This window comes from Polypterus senegalus, chromosome 10 (genome assembly GCF_016835505.1).
Source record: "Polypterus senegalus isolate Bchr_013 chromosome 10, ASM1683550v1, whole genome shotgun sequence".
Classification (NCBI taxonomy): domain Eukaryota; kingdom Metazoa; phylum Chordata; class Cladistia; order Polypteriformes; family Polypteridae; genus Polypterus; species Polypterus senegalus.
The window spans coordinates 31,376,384-31,398,779 of NC_053163.1; the positions used below are offsets into that span (position 1 = coordinate 31,376,384).

The following is a 22,396-nucleotide window of genomic DNA, read 5'->3' on the forward strand; positions in this document are numbered from 1 at the left end:
GAGCTTGAGCCAGCAGCCATTGACACATTGCCTGTCACACTGTTGAACCTTACTGCAGATAGTACAAAGGACCTGTGGGTTTTTTTTTTGCTGGAGCAGACTTTATTTGCTTCCAGAGTGAATCTCAAAGGGTGTGCTTCAAACCAATCTGCTTATTTGCTGTTTTTCTTGTCAAAACATGACATTGAAGCATTATAGACAGTATCCCATCCCATCTTTTTTATGTGTGCGCATTGGGCAGGCCTGAGAGCAATTTTTTTATAATGTGCTCAAATTCCTCCACTTTCTCTTGATCGTGTGTTTTGCTGATGTAGATGCAAGGTCTGTCTTCCTTTTTGGAACAGTGTAACCCCATTTCTTGCAGTTTGATCTTACTACAGACAGTGGTAGTAATTACCATCACCCCCGGCTGACCCAAAACCTCTACGAGAAGGCAGGAGGAAGTTTAAATCATAAACCATTTATTCTCTTCAAAGAGGGAGTACTCCTATTACAGGATGCTGCAACTAGATGCACACAGCACACCGTAACAAGAAGCACGCCATTTTCTGCTAGTTAAAAAATTACCTTACTTACATCATACAACGTTTGTTATCATCATTGGTTGCGTCCAGTTGGTAACCAGACAAAAGGTGAAATTAACCATAATAAATTATAAGTAAGCAAGGTCAGCAAAAACATATACAATTCTCCTATGACAGATCATTAATTCCCAGCATTGCATGTAAGCTTTGCCATTTTCAGCTCCTTTCTTTGTCAGCACAGAAGCTGAAGGCAGCTTCCTTTCTCATTCAGTAAATAAAACATATAGTTTCCTGCCGACAGCCTAACGTAGTCTTCTTGCATCCTGTTCCAGCAACCCTAGGTTACTGGAAAATACCTTTCAATCACATAGTAAATGTACTAAATGTGATTAATTACTTTAAGATATAAAATCCAAACTTCACAACTGTTAAAAAATATCAGAAGGCAAAGTCATTTATACACAGAGGGAAAACGCAGTGTTTTAAGAAAGGATGTAGCTTTAGGTAATATTTTTTTTTCATCGTCATCCATTTGTGTTCCCAGGTTATATGGGCATTGAGCACATTTCCAATTTACACAAACTTTTGATATGTAATCACATAAGTCAATTCAGTTAAAGGATGGTCACAGCATTCTGGATAGCTATGGTAAAAGCAAGGAGCAAAGGCTGTCCGAACATCATTAACTTTTGCATAGCCATCAAGAAAAAAAGGAAACCTTCTTTACCTCCCCAAGGTTTAGGTTGTGCTGAATATTCAGCTTTTCTGTTTCAGAGAGATACAGAGGCATTAGAAAAGTTTTTCTGACTACTGAGATAATGATCAGAAGGAATTATGCCAATAGATTTTGGTGGCAAGCAGTTTTGCCTGTACATTGCCATACACTGAGAGGCTAGGGTCTTACATCGAAACAGGTCAGTACTGCCAATGTTGATGACCTTATCTCTAAATTCGATACAGGCAGTTCTAAGAATTTCTACATCATTTTTAAAGTCCTCTTTAAAATGAAAAACCCCATGTTTGACACTCTCATACCAGGCAAAGAAAATCTTTTTCTTTCATCATCAGGGTCTGCACACCATAACATTCAGGCTCAGGATTGGGGCTGATAATATCCTGGTTTTCAGCTGTAGCGCTTCAAATCCCATGGCTGTAGGCAAGGCACTCAACTTCATATGGATGAAGTTAAGTGACTCAATAAGAAATAATTGATAAATTGAATCTGTGAAGCATATCAACTTATTTCCTTGAGTGGTAACCTGAGGCTTTACTCCGTTTTCAATCAAATACTGCATTAAAAAGTACCCATCATAACCATTCGAATTGTGTGCTCTCAAGGTATAGCCTTGATACTAGGCCTAGCAGTATCTGCCAAAGACCTGGTATACACAGTCTTCCCCAGCACAGAACCAAATTTTCCAAGGACATACAGTATATATAATTTGGAATATGTACTCCTGCTTGTTTCCTACTTTCAAAATCATAAAACACATTTTTATAAAGCATTGATGCTTTTCTGCCTCATTTACAAATGCAACATTCCTTAGAGAGACATTTGTTAGGTTTTGTAACACATGGGACACATTACATTGTCGTAAGCTGTTTCTGTATCATTGGTCTTTTCATTAAATTTAGCGGTGGTGTGTTTTATAAAACAAAATTGAGATCTGCAGTAACGATTTCAATAAGTACATGTATGCTGAATAATCTTTTCTAGAATCTGTCTGCAGTTGGGAGAAAAACAGACATTGCAGTGTCCTTCACAGCAGTGGCTAAGGGTTGAGTGGTATCTTGGGTAATAGTAGTCACACAAATATATGACACACAGAAACCCCTTTAGATTCAGAATACTGTAATAATGACTATCATGCAAAAAACAAAAATTATTTTAGGGTTTCTACCATGGGAGCTTTCAAACTTTAAAAATGACTCATTTCTAGGGCATCTGTACCCAGACAACAATCTTAATATTAGTCAGTTTTCAAATTTCTTATCATCTGTGAAGGACACTTTTCCATGCTCAGATAGTCCAGCCCCGCTCTGGAGGTTGTACGCTTCCTGCAGGCATAACTGTGGATGTTGTCTATACTGGGGTTCCACTAAGACAAGCAGACAAGAGACAAAGCAGATCCAATTCCCATAATTATAAAAAATAATTAAATGGCTCATTTTCTTTTTATTTCATGATTAAGTAGAGTGGTGACCTTGCAAATGCTGTTAACACCACCGTTAGGTGACCAAACAATCTGCATTACTACCATTAACATGACTCTGATGATTCTCTATCTGTTGAAGAAAGTCTTCTATACAAAGAGCTGTTCCAATCATCTGTATCAAAACGCTAATGGACAGGGAATCTGTAAAAAATTCGAACAGTACGACATCATTTGGATTTAAAGTACCAGAAAAACTACTCCAGAATTCCTTGCAATGTCTCATGAAGATTATTAAACACCTCCTCATAAGATTCTAGTTCATAGGGCATCGGCCAAATTTAAAGTGTGTCTTATTTCAGCATTATCTCTGCTTGATCCTGCCCCCACTTCTCTGCTTAAGAAATGCTCGTCCATATTTACAACCCCAAATCAGAAAAAGTTGGGAAAGTGTAGAAAATGTGAATAAAAAAATAAAGCAGTAATTTACAAATTTCCCTTAACTTTTATTTCATTGCAGACAGTATGAACACAAGATAATTCATGTTTTTTTTTTTGTCAACATCATTTGATTTGTAAATAAATATCCATTCTTGCCATTCAGGCTTGCAACACATTCCAAGAAAAGTTGGGATGGGGGCAATTCAGGGGTAGTAATGAGGTATAATAACTATATAATGATGTGATTTGAAACTGGTGATGTTAACAGGTGATTGCAATCATGATTCAGTACAAAAGCAGCATCGAGGAAAGGCCTACTCCTTTAGGAGCAAAGATGGGCAGAGGATCGCCAGTTTGCCACCAAGTGCGGGCAAAAATCTTTGAAATAATGAAGAAAAAAGACAAGTAGGAAGAGATTTGGGCATTTCTCCCTCTACAGAGTATAACATAGTGAAAAGAATCAGGGAATCTAAAGAAATTACCATGCGCAAAGGCCAAGGGCGCAAGCCTAAACTAAATGGCTGTGATCTCCGAGCCCTCAGATGGCACTGCATTAAAAACCGTCATTCATCAATAAATGATATAACTGCGTGGGCTCAGGAATACATCAGGAAGTCACTCTCGAGCACTACAGTACGTAGTTACATTAGGAAATGCCAGCTAAAACTGTACTGTGCCAAAAGGAAGCCCTACATAAATAGTGTCCAGAAGCGCCGTCGACTTCTCTGGGCTCGGAGGCATCTGGGATGGTCCATTGTGCAGTGGAAACGTGCATTGTAGTCAGAAGAATCGGTTTTTCACATCTTTTTTGGAAGAAATGGACGCCATGTGCTGCTGACCAAAGAGGAAAAGGACCATCCAGACTGTAACCAGATACAAGTCCAAAAGCCAGGGTCTGTCATGGTATGGGGTTGTGTCAGTGCCTTCGGCAAAGGTAACTTGCACTTCTGCGATGGCACCTTCAATGCTGAGAAGTTTATCTCAGTTTTGGAGGAAGAAATGCTGCCTTCAAAACAACGTCTTTTCCAGGGACGCCCATGCTTATTTCAGCAAGATAATGCCAAACCACATACTGCGCGCATAACAAAGGCATGGCTGCGTAAGAAGAGGGTGCGGATGCTTGACTGGCCTGCCTGCAGCCCTGACCTGTCTCCTATAGAAAATGTTTGGCGCATTTTGAAATGAAAAATGCGTCAACGAAGACCCCGTACTGTTGCGCACCTAAAACGTTGTTTGCAGGAAGAATGGGACAAACTAACACCTGCAACACTTAGTCACTTGATTTCTTCAATGCTTAAATGTCTTTTAAGTGTGGTTAAAGGACAGGGGAACTGTACAAAGTGGTAAATGCTGTACTGTCCCAACTTTTTTTGAAATGTGTTGCAAGCCTGAATGGCAAGAATGGATATTTATTTACAAATCAAATAATGTTGACAAAAAAAAACATGAATTATTTTGTGTTCATACTGTCTGCAATGAAATAAAATTTGAGAATTTATAACTTGCTTTTTTTTTTTTTATTCACATTTTCCACACTGTCCCAACTTTTTCTGATTTGGGGTTGTAGTATTCCTGTTGCCTCATTGGTAAATGCATGTTTCATTTCAAGTTCTGTCCCTACTGTCCTCAAAACTGCTGCAGTTATCCCAATCCTTAAAAAAACCTGACCTGGATCCTTCCTTTCTCTCCAGTTACAGGCCTATCTCTAATCTCCCTTTTTGGCTAAGGTGATGAAATGCGTGGTTGCTACACAATTCCATGATTTTCTTCGAGACAATACACTGTATGAGCCTTTTCAGTCTGGCTTTCGTACACAGCACAGAGACAGCTCTTCTCCATGTAGTTAATGATCTTCACTGGTCCTCCTTCTTGACTTAAGTGCAGAATTTGACGCTGTTAATCATGAAATCCTCCTGTCACGTCTCTCTGCTGTAGGCATCTCTGGCTTAGCCCTTCAATGGCTCACATCATATTTCTCTAATAGGCAACAGCTTATCACACTCGGCCGATAAAAATCCTCCACCTCACCTGTTTCGCGTGGTGTCTCTCAGGGTTCAGTTCTTGGACCATTACTTTTTCTACTTTATATCCTTCCTCTGGGTTAGATTATTCGCAGATATGGCTTTAACTTCTACTTTTATGCAGACGATATACAGTTATATCTTAGTAAAGACTCCCCTACAGATTCACCTCCCAGCACACTCACTGACTGCATCACTGATCTTAAGCTATGGATGAAAAATAACTTTCTCAAACTTAATGCCAATAAAACTGAAATGTTACTGGTAGGTCCAAAATCCCAACTTCTAGCTCACTCAGCTCCTAGCTCCATACACTCCTTGTCACTCTCTCAGGTCCCCGAGCAGTAATCTCCTTACTGTCCCACACACCAGACTCTTCATCCTGGGAGGCAGGCAGGTCCTTCAGTGCTATGGCCCCTCAACTCTGGAACTCTCTTCCTCAGTCTCTCTGAGATTGCTCCTCTTTCTGCACTTTTAAATCTCAACTGAAAACTTTCCTCTTCTGTGAACTTTTGTGTAATCTGTGTAATTTTTTTTTTACTCTATATGTAAAGCGACCTTGGGTTTGTGAAAGTTACTCAATAAATGTAACTTATTATGATGATGATGATGATTATTAAATGACGATCTATCAATTTTTGAAACACTTTCTCATCATTATCACTAGAGGCAATAGCCACAACTGAAACAGGCACAGCCAAGACACAACTGAAGCAGATGAGACAGAAGAAACACAGTAGATGAGGGAGCCATACGCTGAGTGACTGAAGATGTAAACATTTGACTCTTTGAGGCAGAAGTGACAGCCTTCTGAAAAGCTGGAAGAAAAGGCCGACCATTGGTAGAACCTGTGGTGCTTGTTAAACCATGGACCATTTGTGCTTTCATATTGTCCGTCAAAGACTGGTGAGCTCTTTCTAACATTTCATCCTGTGTTGCTACCGTGCACATGATTTTTAAAAGGCAGTTAAGCTGGTCAACGTTAACGGGAGTGGTCACTGGTGAAGGAACTCTCATAATATCTATTGTATTGTTTTTATTGTGGGTTCCAATAACTCAGCGACATGTTCTATGGAAAAGTGTAACTCTTTACTTGAACAGTCATAGACATGTACAACAACTTCTGCAAAAAACACCAACTCCTGTTATCGCGTCCTGTATGTAAATTAATGAAGGCATTAAAATTAGCTCTCACATTCACAGATCAACATCAACTATTATTACATCTATCACATTATCCATGTGCTTTACATTTTGATTTTACAGATTACCACTCTCAAACCCCAAGTCCTCATTTAAACACCTTTTCCTGTTTTTAACTCCTGTGATGCTGTTTTCATTGCAGCTCCCACTTGCCATTATTGTGGGGACGAGTTTTCCAAAATTGCATAAAAAAATAAACTTTTCACACAAATCATGAGGGAGGGGTAAAAGGTCCAGTAAATCACTTTCAAAATTCGGCAGAACACGGTCCATTTCAGCCTTCAGGTCGTCAGCCTTAGTGCGGGTGGCAGTTCTTTTGGACTCCCCATAATATTTGTCTAAGAAATCCAGGTGATTGAGCTGCGGTGAATTTTGAAGCGTCTGTGTCAGTAAGCCTGGCGGTGGTGGTTCTGAAAAGCAAACAACACATAGTTTTCTTTAAAACAAACATTCATCACCACACTTGAACAAATAACTCAACTGATCGCTCTTCTTAGGGTCTGAGGTTTCTGTAAAACATATTTAAAACCTACAGAGCATTATTTTTGCCTACACACCCCATAGTTTAAAGTAGTAGTTACAGGGTTCCAGGAATGATTTATCTTTCTTAGCTGATACTGGACTTTTAGTCTCAAAATAGCAATCCGTGCTAATGATTACCTCCTGTAACTGTAAATAAGTTAGATATAAGAATAGACAGCTCGGCTTCCAATTCTTCTACAGTCAAAAAATACAGTAATAAGACTGTACGTACATATAAAGAAAAATTCTATTTAAAAGTAATAGAACAAACTCATTCTTTCTGCAATCAATGAGCCAAAAATTGCAAACCTCTGGAATAAGAAAAATACTTCATTTATAAAGTGGGAGTGACATAAATAGAAACAGTCGTTCGTTTAAAAAATCTGAAAACTCACCTCCGGGTGACTTGGAGTCTGTCAGTTGACCAATTTGTTGGAACTGTCTAATTGGAAAATGGATTTAAAAAGATCATCATTCAACAGGCACTATCTTATTTCAATAATCTACACTGCAATAACAAAAGGTATTTTTTTCTTTATTTTCCATTGCAGCAGTTAAAAAAAAAAAGAAAAATGACCACTATTTGGAAAGAACGTGTTACTAGTCGGATAAAGATGAGCTTTTCTACGGTCTGTCTTTCAGAGCGACACGACCTGGACATTAGGAAGAAAGCTCATAGGTAATAAGGTGCTGATGTCCTCCTTCCCGGGACGGCGGTGAAATTTGTTCATTCAAAAGTCAGTTTTTGGGTTCTTACATCTAGTTCAAATACAATATGTAAATACTTCGAATAAATTGTTTTTAGAAAAATATAAACCACTTGTGCAGGCAGAAATGCTTTGTACAGTGATAGCTTTTGAGTTTTTAAAATAAACGACCACTTATGGTTTAAGACTTTCATATTTCTTAGAATGACATGTGTATTTTAATAACTTTCCTTATGCTCTTTAAAAGTTGTTTGTCTATCTTGATATAAACAGTAGGACATTTTCAAATTAGGTTAATAGATGCATGCTTAATTACATGCTGCAAAGAGATGGAGTTCTTGTTTTTAATGTTAAGGTTTTTCTCGTGAACTTTAAAGGCCGCCTATATTTGTTTGTAGCAGATGATAATTTAAATCTAATAACTTGTCTTATAATTTTAAAATGTATCCCGTTTTTTTAGAAATGAATATGCATGCAACTTTGTTTTTCGATTTTTAAAGATGATTGCTGATTTTGTTAACTTTTCTTACAATCTTTAAAGATGCCCAATTCATATAGGAGACCTGAATTTCAATCTTAAAAAATGTCATTTGTTTGAATTATTTTTATTTTAATATTTTTAATAACTTGTCTTCTGACCTTCAAACATTATTTTTTCTGTTTAATATTTGTTTTCAAACCTTCTGAATGGTGTTGAGGGCCAAATAGCACCAACACTTTATTCAGAAGGTATCAAGACTTGACTGAAATGGCGCCACCACCTTTTTCAAAAGATGTTAAGGTTTTACTTCCTTTTACAGAATAGATTGCTTGATATCAACCAATATGGCTTCAAGAGGAACAATTCAACTGAGAAGGCTTTAACAACTGTGGTTGGCCAGCTACCGACATATCGTTGGTCCTGATCATGCTGGATCTTTCTTCTGCCTTTAACACAGTCAATAAGATTCTTCTTGCCTTCCTCTCTGACCCATCACTGGAAATGCTCTTAGATGGTTTGAGTCCTACATCTCGGGCAGATCCTATAGCATTTCCTAGTGAGAAGAGTTGTCAAAAGCACACCAGACGTGCACTGGGGCACCCCAAGGATCATGCAAGATCTTTTACTTTTCTCTCCGTACCACCTTACTAGGTGCCATTATCTAATCCCATGGGTTCTCTTTTCAGTACTATGCTGATGATATACATATACAGATATACCTGTCATTCTCACTGGCTGACGATGCAGTATCACCTAGAGTCTCTGCATGTCTTACTGATATCTCAACCTAGATGAAGGGTCATCATCTACAGCGCAACCTGAAAAAAAACTGGTTAATGTGATCCTGCCCAGCTTGTCTGATCAACTCTCCATCTCTGTACAGTTTGTCTCACTGTTGCTAACACCTGCCAAGTCTGTATGCAACCTTAAGGTGGCAACTGATGAGCAGCTATCTTTTTTTGACCACATTTCCACTGTTTCTCATTCGTGCAGGTTAACGCTGTACAACATCCACAACATCAGACCTTATCTGTGAATATGCAGCACAACCTCTGGTCCAGACTCTGGTCTTATCTTTTCTGGACTATAGCAACTCGCTTCTGGCAGGAGTACCTGCATGTGCTGTCAAGCCACTGCAGATGATCTAGAATGCTGTACGTCTTGTATTTAACCAGCTGAGATGGGCACATGTCACTTCTCTCTTCAGATCTCTATATTGGCTCCCTGTAGCAGCATGCATTAAGCTCAAATCCCTGATGCTTGCCTACAGAGTAGTCAGTGGGTCAGCATCTACAATATGCATATGGAGACACTGGTGAGGTGTTATGCTCCTTCTCGCCTTCTCAGGTCTGCCAGTGAACAGTCTGGTGAGTCTCATTCCGGACTCTTTTACTGTGTAATTCCCAGATGGCTACCCACCTCCATCTGAACTCCTGACTCACGCAATGTATTCAAGAAGCAATTGAAAACAAATCTGTTCTGTAATTATCTGTTTAATCGACTGAAAGTGAAAAGAAACACCTAAGCTCTGTGTTTGTTGTTTATGTTTAATTACCTTATAATACAATTGTAAATTATTACTTATTACCTCTTTTCACGTGAGGCAATCAACTTTTGTTATCTGCCCTATTACACCTGCGGAACAAAAAGGCCTTCGCCTAATATTACTCGATTATGTTTTCCGCTGATGTGAGTTGCTTTGGGTAAATCTGCCAATCAAATAAATGTTTTTATTAATTATGACAAGAACATCCTGAACGAAAATGGTTCTGGGTTTCATTAGTAAAACAAACTCGTCTTTGGGATATTGAATTTTATTTCTCATGACCTTTAAAAGATAAATAAACAGTTCCAGAAATAGTTCACTTTATGTATGAGATTTTAATATATTTAATAGTTGCATGCTTGATCCTGCTAAAGGATGCCTGCTTGTTAGGAGATTATTTTAATCATACTAGTTTTAAATTGTAAGATACTCATATATTAGTAAATTGAAGTATATCCTTATTTTTTATTTATTTATATTTATACACTAGCAGAATACCCGCGCTTCGCAGCGGAGAAGTAGTGTTTTAAAGAAGGTACGAAAAAGAAAAGGAAAAATTTTAAAAATAACGTAACATGATTGTTAATGTAATTGTTTGTCATTGATATGAGTGTTGTTCTCATATCTATCTATATATATATATCTCTATCTATATATATATATATACTCGCGCTTGGCAGCGGAGAAGTAGTGTGTTAAAGAAGGAAAGAGAAAGAAAAGGAAACATTTTGAAAATAACGTAACATGATTGTCAATGTAATTGTTTTGTCACTGTTATGAGTGTCGCTGTGATATATATATATATATATAGCAAAATACCCGCGCTTCGCAGCGATGTCATGTGTTTAAGAAGTTATGAAAAAGAAAAGGAAACATTTTAAAAATAATGTAACATGATTGTCAAAGTAATTGTTTTGTGTATTTGGCGGCAGCGTCACGAAGTTGTTTTCGTAGCTGCATCAGAAAATGTACCACGACGTCTGACACGCCTCCTTTTTACTGTTTTCTCAAAGCTTGGATTGCTGCTGTCATATATATATATATATACACACACACACACACACACATACATACATATATATATATACACATATCTACATATACACATATATATATACATACCTATCTACATCATATATACACACACATACATACATACACACACACAAATTATATATATGTGTGTATGTATGTATGTATGTATGTATGTATGTATGTATGTATGTGTGTGTGTGTGTATATATATATATCTATATATATATATATATATATATATATATATAATATATATATATATATATATATATAATGTAGATAGGGGTGTGTGTGTGTGTATATATATATATACACATAGATACATATATACACATATATATACTTGTGTGTATGTTTGTATGTGTCTATATGTGTGTGTATAGCTTTGGTCACTGAGTGCAAGGGAAAAATAATAAAATATAGTCTATAAGTTATTAAACAGTAAAACATTAACGTTTTAAGAAGTACAGGTACATTGAGCACTACTGGAGTGGTTGGGTAAACTACATTTTAAAGACTGTGTAACACAACAGGTAAGTAACTAACAGCAGCTAAAATGTATATGGATCATCTCTCGGTAGTAGATCCCTTTTGAAAGGCGCTACACGACGGCTGTGGTATAGAAATTACATTTTCTATGTGAACGTTCAAATTTGTGCCTCTGGTAATGTGCCTTACCGGCATTTAAAGAAAATTAGTTTTGTGTCCTCTGCAGTGTTAAGAGAGAAAGGCTTTGGTTTGGGATAAAAGGAAAAAAGGTGTAAAGAAAGGAAAGTTGCCTTTTTCTTTTATATAGTATAGAGAGATGTGTTCGCTGACGTTATGATCGCCTTTTGGGGACAGTCGCGTGGGTCTTGTGTAGACTGGTGAGACGTACCTGCCATTAATCGGCTGTGATGGCACTGTCAGTCCTCCACTCGTGTGCGTGTCTTCATAATCCGAGGTGATGACCTCACAATCGTATACGTGCAAAAGAAAGTGTGAATCGCCTTAATATTATTTTTCCGTGGTGTAGAAAAGGGTTCCCATGTTTGCACTTGTCTGGGCTATAGCGCAGGGGGAGGATGAAAAAAATTAAAAGTGCTCACTTTGACCTAAAGCAGAAGCGCAGTCAGTGTTTCAAAGGCCGGCACAGCTATGCGCGCGCGCTGGCTGCTCGACTTTGCTGGGCAGGAGACCACAGTTTTGCAGACACGTTCATGATATCAAAAGTCTCAGCGCTCTTTGGAGGTCATTCATATATTATATATATAGCAAAATCCCCGCGCCTCGCAGCGGAGAAGTAGTGTGTTAAAGAAGTAATGAAAAGAAAAGGAAACATTTTAATAATAACGTAACATGATTGACATTGTCATGAGTGTTGCTGTCATATATATGCCTGCCTAAATAAGTCACCCTCGCTTTGCTCTTACTTTATTTACCGTTCATTTAATCATGGCTAGTGGCGGAAAAATTATAAAATGGAAGGAGGATGGCTTAACCAAAACAATTATTGATGGCGAATCGATTATTCATAAAGCTTGAATTGGTGATGTTTTTCTGTGTTAACCTCATATTTTTTCATAATTCTTCTCAAACTAAGGTGGTGCGAGGGTAAAATGAATCGGGATGCGCTGATCAATGTAATCGGTGTACCAGGAAATCATGCATTGACAAAAGCTCCCTTTGCTTGTAATGCAAAGTGTGATTAAATGCATTATTTTTTAACGCGTTATGGAGCACATGCATCGAAGCTTCTCAGCTGTGCTTGTGCTAAGAAAAGGAAAGATTTTAAAAATAACGTAACACGATTGTCAATGTGACCTTTTGTAAGTAGTGCCTGGAGGATTCAGTGTGGAGAAACTCGAGAGATAGCGTGTGTATTAACTTGTGGATTTTTCTGTGAGTATTTGGTGGCAGTCTGACGAAGTTGCTTCGAAAGACGGCATTAGCCGCGGAGCTCAGCTCAGACCGAAATTAGATGAATGGGAGGGGAGATGATGACGTGACTCCCCACCCACCTTAACTGTCAATCCCCCACAAACACAGTCTCTCAGAATTTGCATAAGCACACCCCTTCACCTACAATTTTAACTTAGTTACAAAGTGATCAAAACTCTCGTTTATATCCTGCGTCCTCTCATTAAACTTGTATCCCGCATTACCTGTGGGCATGTGAAACGCCAGAGGTAGCCTGTCTATGAACTTAATTTAAAGTTTAGGTTTACACCTTTCTTTCTTTCCGAGGCAGCAATACTCATGAATATGGTAGTATATGTCACTCGCTCGCTTCTTATTGTTTTTCGCTGCCTTCTCAATTATATATTGCATGTTTTCTTAAGCGCTTTTTGGAGGTCTTCCTGGTTTTCTACGCACTGCGTTGACAATCAATTCACGTGATTACGTGGGAGGCGTGATGATGTCACACGAAACTCCGCCCCCCCACGTCATTCCAGCTCAACTCCATTACAGTTAATGGAGAAAAATACCTTCCAGTTATGACCATTAGGCGTAGAATTTCAAAATGAAACCTGCCAAACTTTTGTAAGTAAGCTGTAAGGAATGAGCCTGCCAAATTTCAGCCTTCTACCTACACGGGAAGTTGGAGGATTAGTGATGAGTGAGTGAGTGAGTGAGTGAGTGAGTGAATGAGTGAGGGCTTGGCCTTTTATTAGTATAGATTTAGATTGTTCTCCGAAAAACCTAAAAGAAACAAATAGATTTACGAGACCTTCTTTTAAATAGACCAGTGTGCGTCTCGGCGCTTCAATCAGCGGCTTCTCCAGCTGGCAGGGCGCACGTGCCCGGGGTGGGGGGGCTTAGTCGGTTCATAAAGAGGAGGGGGTGAGGCAAGCAATCAGCTGTTGGTGTTCTTGTTTTGTTAACTGAGTTTCAGTATTGCATATTTCGTTGTCTCTCCACGATGTGTGCTTGTGTTGAGGATTATAACAAGGTACTAAGTTTCTGGGCTCCCGTGGAGGCTAATCCCAAGCTTTATGGAGAGATTATTCTTCAGCGGTAACTTTCTATTTATTTTACGAATTTCTCAGTCAGTTTGCTTTTTGTCTGAAATGTTTGGCTTTTTTAACTTTAAAGACTTAACTATTTTGCTGGTTTTGTGGCTAAATTGTCTTTAGTGTTGCACTCTTCATTGTTCACAATCCTCTCCAGGCTTGTATTGGCATTTAAATAGGCAGAACGTGAGTGCAGTGAGTGATTTAACGTTTGACGGACTGGGTGGTGTGATAGTCCAGTGTGGATTGCTCATGATCTCCTTAAACACTTCGTGTGGAGCTTTGTCTGCTTTTGTGAAAAACCCTTTCTTGCTTTGAATAGTTTGAATTAACTTAAGATGCCCATGTTATTGCAGGTGAATGGATTGTATTTATTTTTCTTCCTGCTCTCATTCTCAGCTTGTTTGAGACCAATCCAGATGTTCAGAAGCTGTTTCCCAAGTTTGCTGCCCTTTCCAAAGAGCAACTGCAGAACAATCCTGACCTCCAGACCCATGGGGGAATTGTTGTCAGCAAGCTGACAGAATTTCTGAAAAAGAAACGGGAACACAAGGAACTTGTGAGTGATCTGGCAAAAAGTCATGCCCAGCAGCACAAGATCCCTCGGGTCAACTTTCTGGTACTTGCTGGTCATAAAGGCTTGATCTGATGGCATTGCACAGTAGAATGTAGTAATAGTGCTGGGTTTGGGAGTTGGGGCTTAATTGGTGTTTTGAGGTTTTTATTTAATCAGGAAGTTAATTAGTTTAGAGAAGCCCATTTCTGTAGCCTTGATGAAAATGCAATTGCCCATTCTGCCCCTATCCTTAAGAATGCATTTAAAGCCCTCTTTAAATTTCATGGTCTCCAAACTGAGTCATAAAGACTTGGATGTTGCTTTAATTTACAGAAAACTAATTTTTTTGAATAGTGTCGCTGGTTAAATTCCTGCCTTGTACTGAAGCTTAGCTAGAATTGCAATGTTTGGCTACCAAAAAGGCTCATCAAGTATAAGGTGTATACCAAAGCTTCCATATTCCAAGTTTCCCCCCTCCAAGTTTTAGTGAATTCAAAGGAAAAATGGTTCAAGTTTGCATTTTTGTTTAAAAGCTTCAATTGAGGCATTTTATTGACCAACCTCTATAGTCTATAGACCCCATTTGCATTTGGGACTGTATGGAGTGGACTAGTTCTAATGGTCAGTCCTTGACTAATTAACAATATAATATTGAGCTTTTGGGAGGTTTGTTATAAGCCAACATATAAAAGCTTGAATTATAAACTTCTCTTGCATCAAGCTTTTTTGGTTGCACAATTGGTTAATGGTCTTTACAATGGCATTAAAAAAAAAAGTATATTGGACTAAGCATAGCTCTCAATTCTTGAAGGAACACCTGTCCAAACTGCTACTTGATTGGGCCCTCAGTGTTTTCCTAGAATTCTGTACTAGATGAGGCATTTTAGTGTCTACATCTACTTCCATGGCTTAACCTTCTAAGCCTCATTATAGCAAATGCCTGAATTAGGCTAGCAACTGTAATTGTGGTGTGTTTTATTTTTTTTATTTTTATTTTTTTTCCAGATCATCAGTGAAGTCATTGTCATAATGGCAGCAGAGAAGATTGATGGCTTTGGTCCTGATGCTCAAACAGCAATGAAGAATGTGCTGAAGGAGTTTCAAACTGACATGGGTGCTTGCTATGATGAGCTAGGTTTTGGTCAATGATCATATTTTGTATAAACTGTCTTGGTCAGATGCTTTTTGAGCTCCTGTATGAATAAAACAACTTAAAGTGAAGGACTGCCTGGGGTTTTCTATTTGACTGACTGATCTTATAGGCTGTATATTAGTAGTTCTCTAGGAGGTTTAGAAACTACACCTGCCCTTTCCAGACAGGGCATGGTCATTAAGACCAGGATTTCTATCCACTTTAGACTTTTTGGACATGGCTCCAATGTCTAAATGCCTGCAGGCAACTCTGATCCACAGTGAGGACTTAAAGATCTCTGTGGTCCTTTCTGCCATTTGGTTTGACCACTTCAATGAAGTAGTTTTGCCACTAAACCAACTGTTCACTCCACCCTGAACTACAGGATACAGGTGGTCTGATCTCCTTAAAATCCAAGGAAATGGTAGTGTGGGGATTTTGTTTGAGGAACTCTAGCCCTAACATTCTCCACATCTCCTTGAGTGAGGGTTTTTACTGCTCAGTTTGGATTTTTCACATCATCCAAGGGGTAAAGCTGAAATTGCCTGGTCATCCAGAAAGTGTATTTGGCTATGATGTCTCAGTGCTGGCTGGTTAAGTGGTGTGGGGTTGGGGTTTTTTTTTTTTGCTGAGATTATTTATACTTATTGTAAGTTACAATAATGAGTTTAGTACTGCAACTAAACAAAACTTTTGTTTCTGTTAGGTCATTTAGCATTTTAGATGCTTTTATATTATGAAGAGATCCTTGGGCTATAATACAGGTGTTTCCATGGGTGGCAATGCAGAAGTCAGTTACAAGTTCGGAGTGGTAGTCAAATACAGGAAAAGTAACTAACCAGAAAGGGTCTTTGGTTTAGCTTTCTTTGTTTCACGCATGTTCTGCAGTGGCCTCTTTGTCTGCAACATTGTTGGTTGATCAAGTCTGTTTTGGTGACTGTAGCCATGGACTGCATGTTAATGCAAAAGCTACTTTAAGCGCTTTCAACAGTCTCTTGAGACTATCTGAACTTCTCAACTACAGAGTATGATTTTGTTCAAAGTATTTTCTCGTTTTGTGGTTAACAGAAATTCTCTTAAACTACTCTTCTACAGCCACAGTGATTTGGCATTCATTACATGTTCAAATTGTTGGTTTTGGGCAAAGGTGGACTGTGCTGTGTAAGATCTCTTCTGAAATGAGAATTTTGAAAGCCCTAAGTGAATAAAATGAACTGACTTTGTTTTGATACAGGCCTTCCATCAATGTGATGGAAAATTTTAATAGGGTTTCAATGTTTGTTTCATGATGTTGTGGAAAACATAACTTGTGCTCGCTCAGCCAGAACAGTACCCCAAAAACCTATAGCTGTCTACCTGACAGCAAGATTTGAGCTATGCATTTTATGCTTTCTAATCTCCATCTTTAAATGGACTGGAACGTGGTGCAGGCAATCTTCAGAGAGGACTACTGTGTCAGTTCTGCTCCTCTGCCTTGTACCAAACTCTAAATTTGGATTGGAGATCTGAAAGACAACTCGAATCTTTCTTCCAACAGGGACAATGACAACTTGATCCACCCCCACTCTGCCTAAAAAGCCCAACAACCCCCCTTCCAGAGCGATCTCCCACCTGGAAATCAACACACTACGTGAGACTTTGTCTCTGAAGCAAACCTGTGCTTCAATCACAGCAACTGTCTTCCCAACTTTTATTAACTGTTTCTGGAAAATTGGTTTTGAGGTGACCTGTTGGAGTTCCTCATGCCTGACAACTCTCTCAGAATCTTAGACACAGTCATGCTCTGGAAGAAACTGAAAACATTTTGACACTTCTAACCCTGGGGTTGATGCCCCTGAACAGAGTGCACCAGAAGCTATTGCTCTAAGACTACAAGGGAAGCTCTGCCACCTCTAAAACGTCGTGAAAAAAATTGTCTAAGGTACTACTGTGTTTGTATTGCTGTTACAAAGAAAATACTTGAATGTGTTCAACTTTGTGGATCATAATTTTTGCAGGTCGTCTTAATGTTTGTTTTTCTTTCTCATATATTCGCAAACCAGCATGATCCATTAAAACCCATTGAAGTGCAGCTTCACTAGACTTCATTGCTACTTCAGAACATGCTTTGTTTTCAGTGCAGCAAAGCTAGATGTTTATCAGACATGTCTCAAAACATTTCCAGGGAAGCTCGGCATCTCTGGAAATAAATGGGGCATTGGGCTCATGGGACACTGGGCTGAATGCATGAAGATTGGAGGAACTGTCACAGTGGCTGGAACTCTTTTTGATTGACAGCGTTTTGACATTGGAGAATTTCAACGTCATTCCCATGTAGATTTTTGAGGAAGTGAAGTTGTGAGACAAGCTGCTTCTTGAACTCTAATTTGCTAGCATTTTAGCCCACTATATTCATTTGTAGATATCCTGCTGCAAATAAAAACGTAAATAAAGCATTCTTCAGTTTGCTCCTTGTTTCAGTTTAGTAAATTTCCCTCGTTTATTTCAAATTAAGTCTTGTGGGTGGACGGGCCAACCAGCTAGCTGTGCATAATGGAAGACAGTGCTGATATTGTTGACCTGATTTTGATGCCATTTGACAGTCTTTATTTTGAAGAGAGACTCGGAATTAAACAGTAGGAAAGATCAACGCCCAACATTAATTGGTTCAAAAGTCAGGGAAAAATAACTGATTGTTTCAACTCTCCTGGTATGACAAGGTGAGGTGGCCACATGGAAGTGAATGAACCATTGGTCATGCCTGTTAATGAAACCATTGTTGGTGGTTTGGTCAAAACTGGGTTTTGGGAAGATTTGGTTTACTTTGACAGGACATATAAAGAAATGAGAACAGCGATGAACATGTGAGTTCTTGAACATGGTTAAAATGTATTAGCAGGGTTAGAGCAGAACATGCGATTAATGATGGTGCTCTCATGCATGCAGGTGGCAAAACACAATGAAAAACTGGACCTTCCTTAACCAGCTAAATGACATCACTTCACTGTTTGGCCGTGAAGAGCTGACATTCAGACGGTAATGAATCTGCTAACAAGTGGAATTTACAGAAACGTTATTGAAAGATTATCCAGATATGATTCTGTCTTGGCCACGTGCTTACATTCAACCTTTAGCATGTCCCATTCCATTCAAAATGATTTGATTTTGGCTATCACAGCCACTGTTTTTATGAAATCAAAGGTCATGTTCAAACTACTCCTTTTTTTGCATCTCATTTAGATGTGGCATTTCATGTCATGCACAACTCTCTGTCATAAATTGATCTGTCAATACTGCAGGTCAAATTCAAGAGCAATTTGTTGGATTTGTATGTTGTTTCAGGGGTGCAAGATGCCCAGCCTGTCTTTGAAGTTTTAATGAAAACATGCATGGCTAAAATTACAAAGAAAAACTTGTGGCTCAAACCAATGATGGGACTGCTCTCATGACTTCCACTCAGAATGGTTTTCAGTGAAAAGTTAAAGCATTAGCCCCGAAAGCAATTTTTGTATGCTGCTATGCACACAGACTGAACCTGGAATGACATTTTAGCAGGCTGGACACAAAAAATGTTTTCAGAACTCCAGATAAGGTATCACCAGTGTGTTACAAAGCTTCAGCATCACTTCCTTGGTCTTGTGTTCTACACATCCTGCTAAATAACCCAATGTCCTGATAGCCTTCTTAAAGACTTCTAAACACTGCCTGGCAGTTGATGGTGTCAAGTCCACTATGACTCCTAAATCCTTCCCATAAGGTGTACTTTCAATTTTCAGACCTCAAATTCTTTTATCAAAACGAATATTCGTTCTTCCCAGATGTAAAACGTGAGATGAACTTACATTAAATTTCATCTGTCACAAATCTGCCAAAGCATGTATGCTACCTGCATCCCTCTGTAATGAATAAATTATTTTTTGAATATCTGCCAATTCATCTAGGTTGGTATAATCTGCATTATTATTAATTTAATCAGAGCATCTGCTGTTTCACTGTCTATATTTTTAATATCCCATTACTTTTCCTGATGCATTTCACCTCCTCCTTGAATGTTCTTTTACTAATACAATACTGAAGAATCTTTTTTGGCTATCTTTCACCTTATCCTTAACTGCCTTTTACCTTCCCTAATGTCCTTTTTAATGGTTGCCCTCATGTTTTTATGTGCACTGTGATTGAAATTGGAGTTCTCAGTCTTATATGCCATATACAGATTTTCTTTTCCTTTCCTTTTCCTTCTTTTTTCACTCTTCATCAGACCACTATGCATTTTTAAAAATCCATCCATCCATCTGCCAACCCACTGAATCCGAACACAGGGTCACAGGGGTCTGCTGGAGCCAATCCCAGCCAACACAGGGCACAAGGCAGGAACCAATCCTGGGCAGGGTGCCAACCCACCACAGGACACACACAAACACACACACACACCAGGGCCAATTTAGAATCGCCAATCCACCTAACCTGCATGTCTTTGGACTGTGAGAGGAAACCCAAGCAGACACGGGGAGAACATGCAAACTCCACGCAGGGAGGACTTGGGAAGCTGGGTCTCCTAACTGCGAGGCAGCTGTGCTACCACTGCGCCACCGTGCTGCCCCCATTTTTTAAAATTTCTTTCTAATTCCATATTTATGCATCTACCTCTCATGCATTATATGAACAATGTTTTTAAACCTGTTCCACTACTCCTTGGCTGTCTGCACACTTAAACGCTTATCCCAGTCTATTTTCCTTAGACTTTGCCACATCTCCTCAAAATCTACCTTATGAAGTCTACTCTCATCTGTTTTAATCTTTGCATCTGTGCTCTTCCAAAACACTAAGAACTGTTTTATGAAATAGTCACTTCATCCTAGTGCTTCAACCCCCTCTATAGCCTCAATTATAATTTGACTATTACAAAACACTAAATGAAGACATGCACCAACCACCACCACTTTGGTGCTTTAACAAACTGTGTTACAAAACAGTTACTGATTATCTCTAAAATCTCCTGCCCTTTTACTCTGCTATTCAAGTTTAGCCCAGTTAATATTCGGGAAGATGCTTTTTTGATATCACTAAAAAGTTGTGCATTGCATAAATTGTCTGAATTGGGAAGTATACAACACAATGCTATAATAAGGCCACTTTCCCTAATACTACATAGACGAAGCTAGGTGTCCCCACTAAGATGGTGTTCATCTTAAATTGAAGACGACTTGCATTTAAATTCTGTCTGAAATAAAGAGCAAGCAAACCTCCATACTCTCCTTCCTAAAAATTGTGTTCACCTCTGTGTTACACCCTTTCCCATCTTTTTATTTAAACAGGTTTCTGTTATTGCTATAATATCATTATAATGCTCAGCTTCATGTAAATCCAACTTGTCATGTATTCGTGATTGTGGACGAAATCTCAGACCCGACAGCAGGTGCGGTTATAAAGCAGCTTTATTTTTAGAGTCACGGTGAGAAGAGTTTCAGAAAAGCAGACAATCAAATATACATGACAGCGTCAGGGCTCTTCTGAACCCGTCTGTTGGGTGGGGTCCAGTTTTATACCCCTAGAATGCGTAATTTAATATAATTATAAAATGTAACAGTCAACACATTTATTATACACAAACCTTTAGCCCCTTCAACGCCCCTTGTGCAACTTGATTTCTTGGCTCCTTTTGTTATGGCGTTCAGATGTAAGCTAAGGGAAAATGTGATAAGGCAGACTCATGTGTAGAATGCTCAGACCTTGAGTCCTTTGCACAAACATTTTTCTGTTTGCTAAAACAAAGCATGCTATTACATGGTTTTGTAAAGCTTACTTCTCAGACATGAATTAGTACAAGGGAACGAAGAGAACATTCGTCTTCCACATGATGCAGTACACTATCATAACCTTTTCCTTTGATAAGAACGGACGAGCAGACAGCGTGTGCCTTTTTCTTTCTCGCCTTTATTGAGCAACACCAACTAACAAAATGTGCCAGGCATTACCAATCATATGTGTCAACCCACAATCGGACATCAATAGCTGAACTGAAATGCACACTTATACTGATATATAACACAACTCACTTGCTTTATTTTTCATACTTTTAGCATTTAAGCAAGTTATGTTGAAGTGTTATTAATTCTTCTTCCATGATGTAAACCTGATCCATACTACATTCCCTGACTCCTACCCATTCCCTAATTTAAACAATCCACGACTAAATTGCCCCTCTTGTTCAGAATGGTGTCTGCTAGTGATGATGCTAGGGAGCTCTGACACATCCTTTCAGCATTCATTGTCTTTTGTCCCTTTTTCTGTCCCACTCATCGTCAAATATTATGGTCCAACTGTAGGAGAAAATGTCACAGAAAAGGGGAAATAACAGGAAGATGATAATAATAAAGATAAAAATATTTCTTAGAAAAGTTGAATCTCACTGTAGATCTTTTTTGAAAGAAGAATAAGAGCTGACCAACTAATTAAACAATTTCAGGTAAAATAATTAATTGACTGTGAAACTTTGAAAGAAAAACTCTGAAATATTTCAAAAGCACCAAGCCCTAAATCTTACAGGCATGTGAATGCAGTCAAACAAGGAGGATTTTATATTTGCTTTTCTGAAAGCATACTTTGGGGTATTGTTACGTTCTGGATAATATGTTTGAGTAACTGCAAGTCTGAGTTAAACACGTTGCACAGGTAAAATAAAAATATAAATGTAATCGGTTTGAAATAATTAACAGTCTTGAGTACTAACAAAGGGAAGTAAAGCTCAATTAAAAATGGTCTCCAATTAAAAGCCTTCATCTGTAGTTGGGAACTGAGATGGAATTAAAACTAGCAGCTAATGAGATTTCTCCCAGTTCCATGTAAAATATGAAAACATACAGGAGATACATGTGTTAACTATTAAGAATACTCTTGAAGTGTCTATTTTCTATTTGTTAATATTTATTTATTTATTTATTTTGTTCTGAGGAAAAAAACTAAAACAAATAAGTAAATTTATGAGACCTTTTTTTAAGTAGACGGGCCCGTGTGTGTCTCGGCGCTGCAATCAGCGGCTTCTCCAGCTGGCAGGGCGCACGTGCTCAGAGGGGCGGAGTCGACGTCGGATTATAAAGAGGAGG

The 22,396-nt window shown here is 38.6% G+C and overlaps 1 protein-coding gene across 1 annotated transcript; it reads left to right on the forward strand.

Annotated features, from left to right (window-relative positions):
* Positions 1-5,980: 5,980 nt before the first annotated feature.
* LOC120538147 (myoglobin-like) lies at positions 5,981-15,331 on the forward strand (the record flags this gene model as incomplete). The annotated part of the gene is made up of 3 exons (XM_039767585.1): positions 5,981-6,045; positions 14,026-14,245; positions 15,188-15,331. Coding segments are annotated over 3 exons (429 nt in total), but the record flags the coding sequence as incomplete, so codon positions are not given.
* Positions 15,332-22,396: the final 7,065 nt, after the last annotated feature.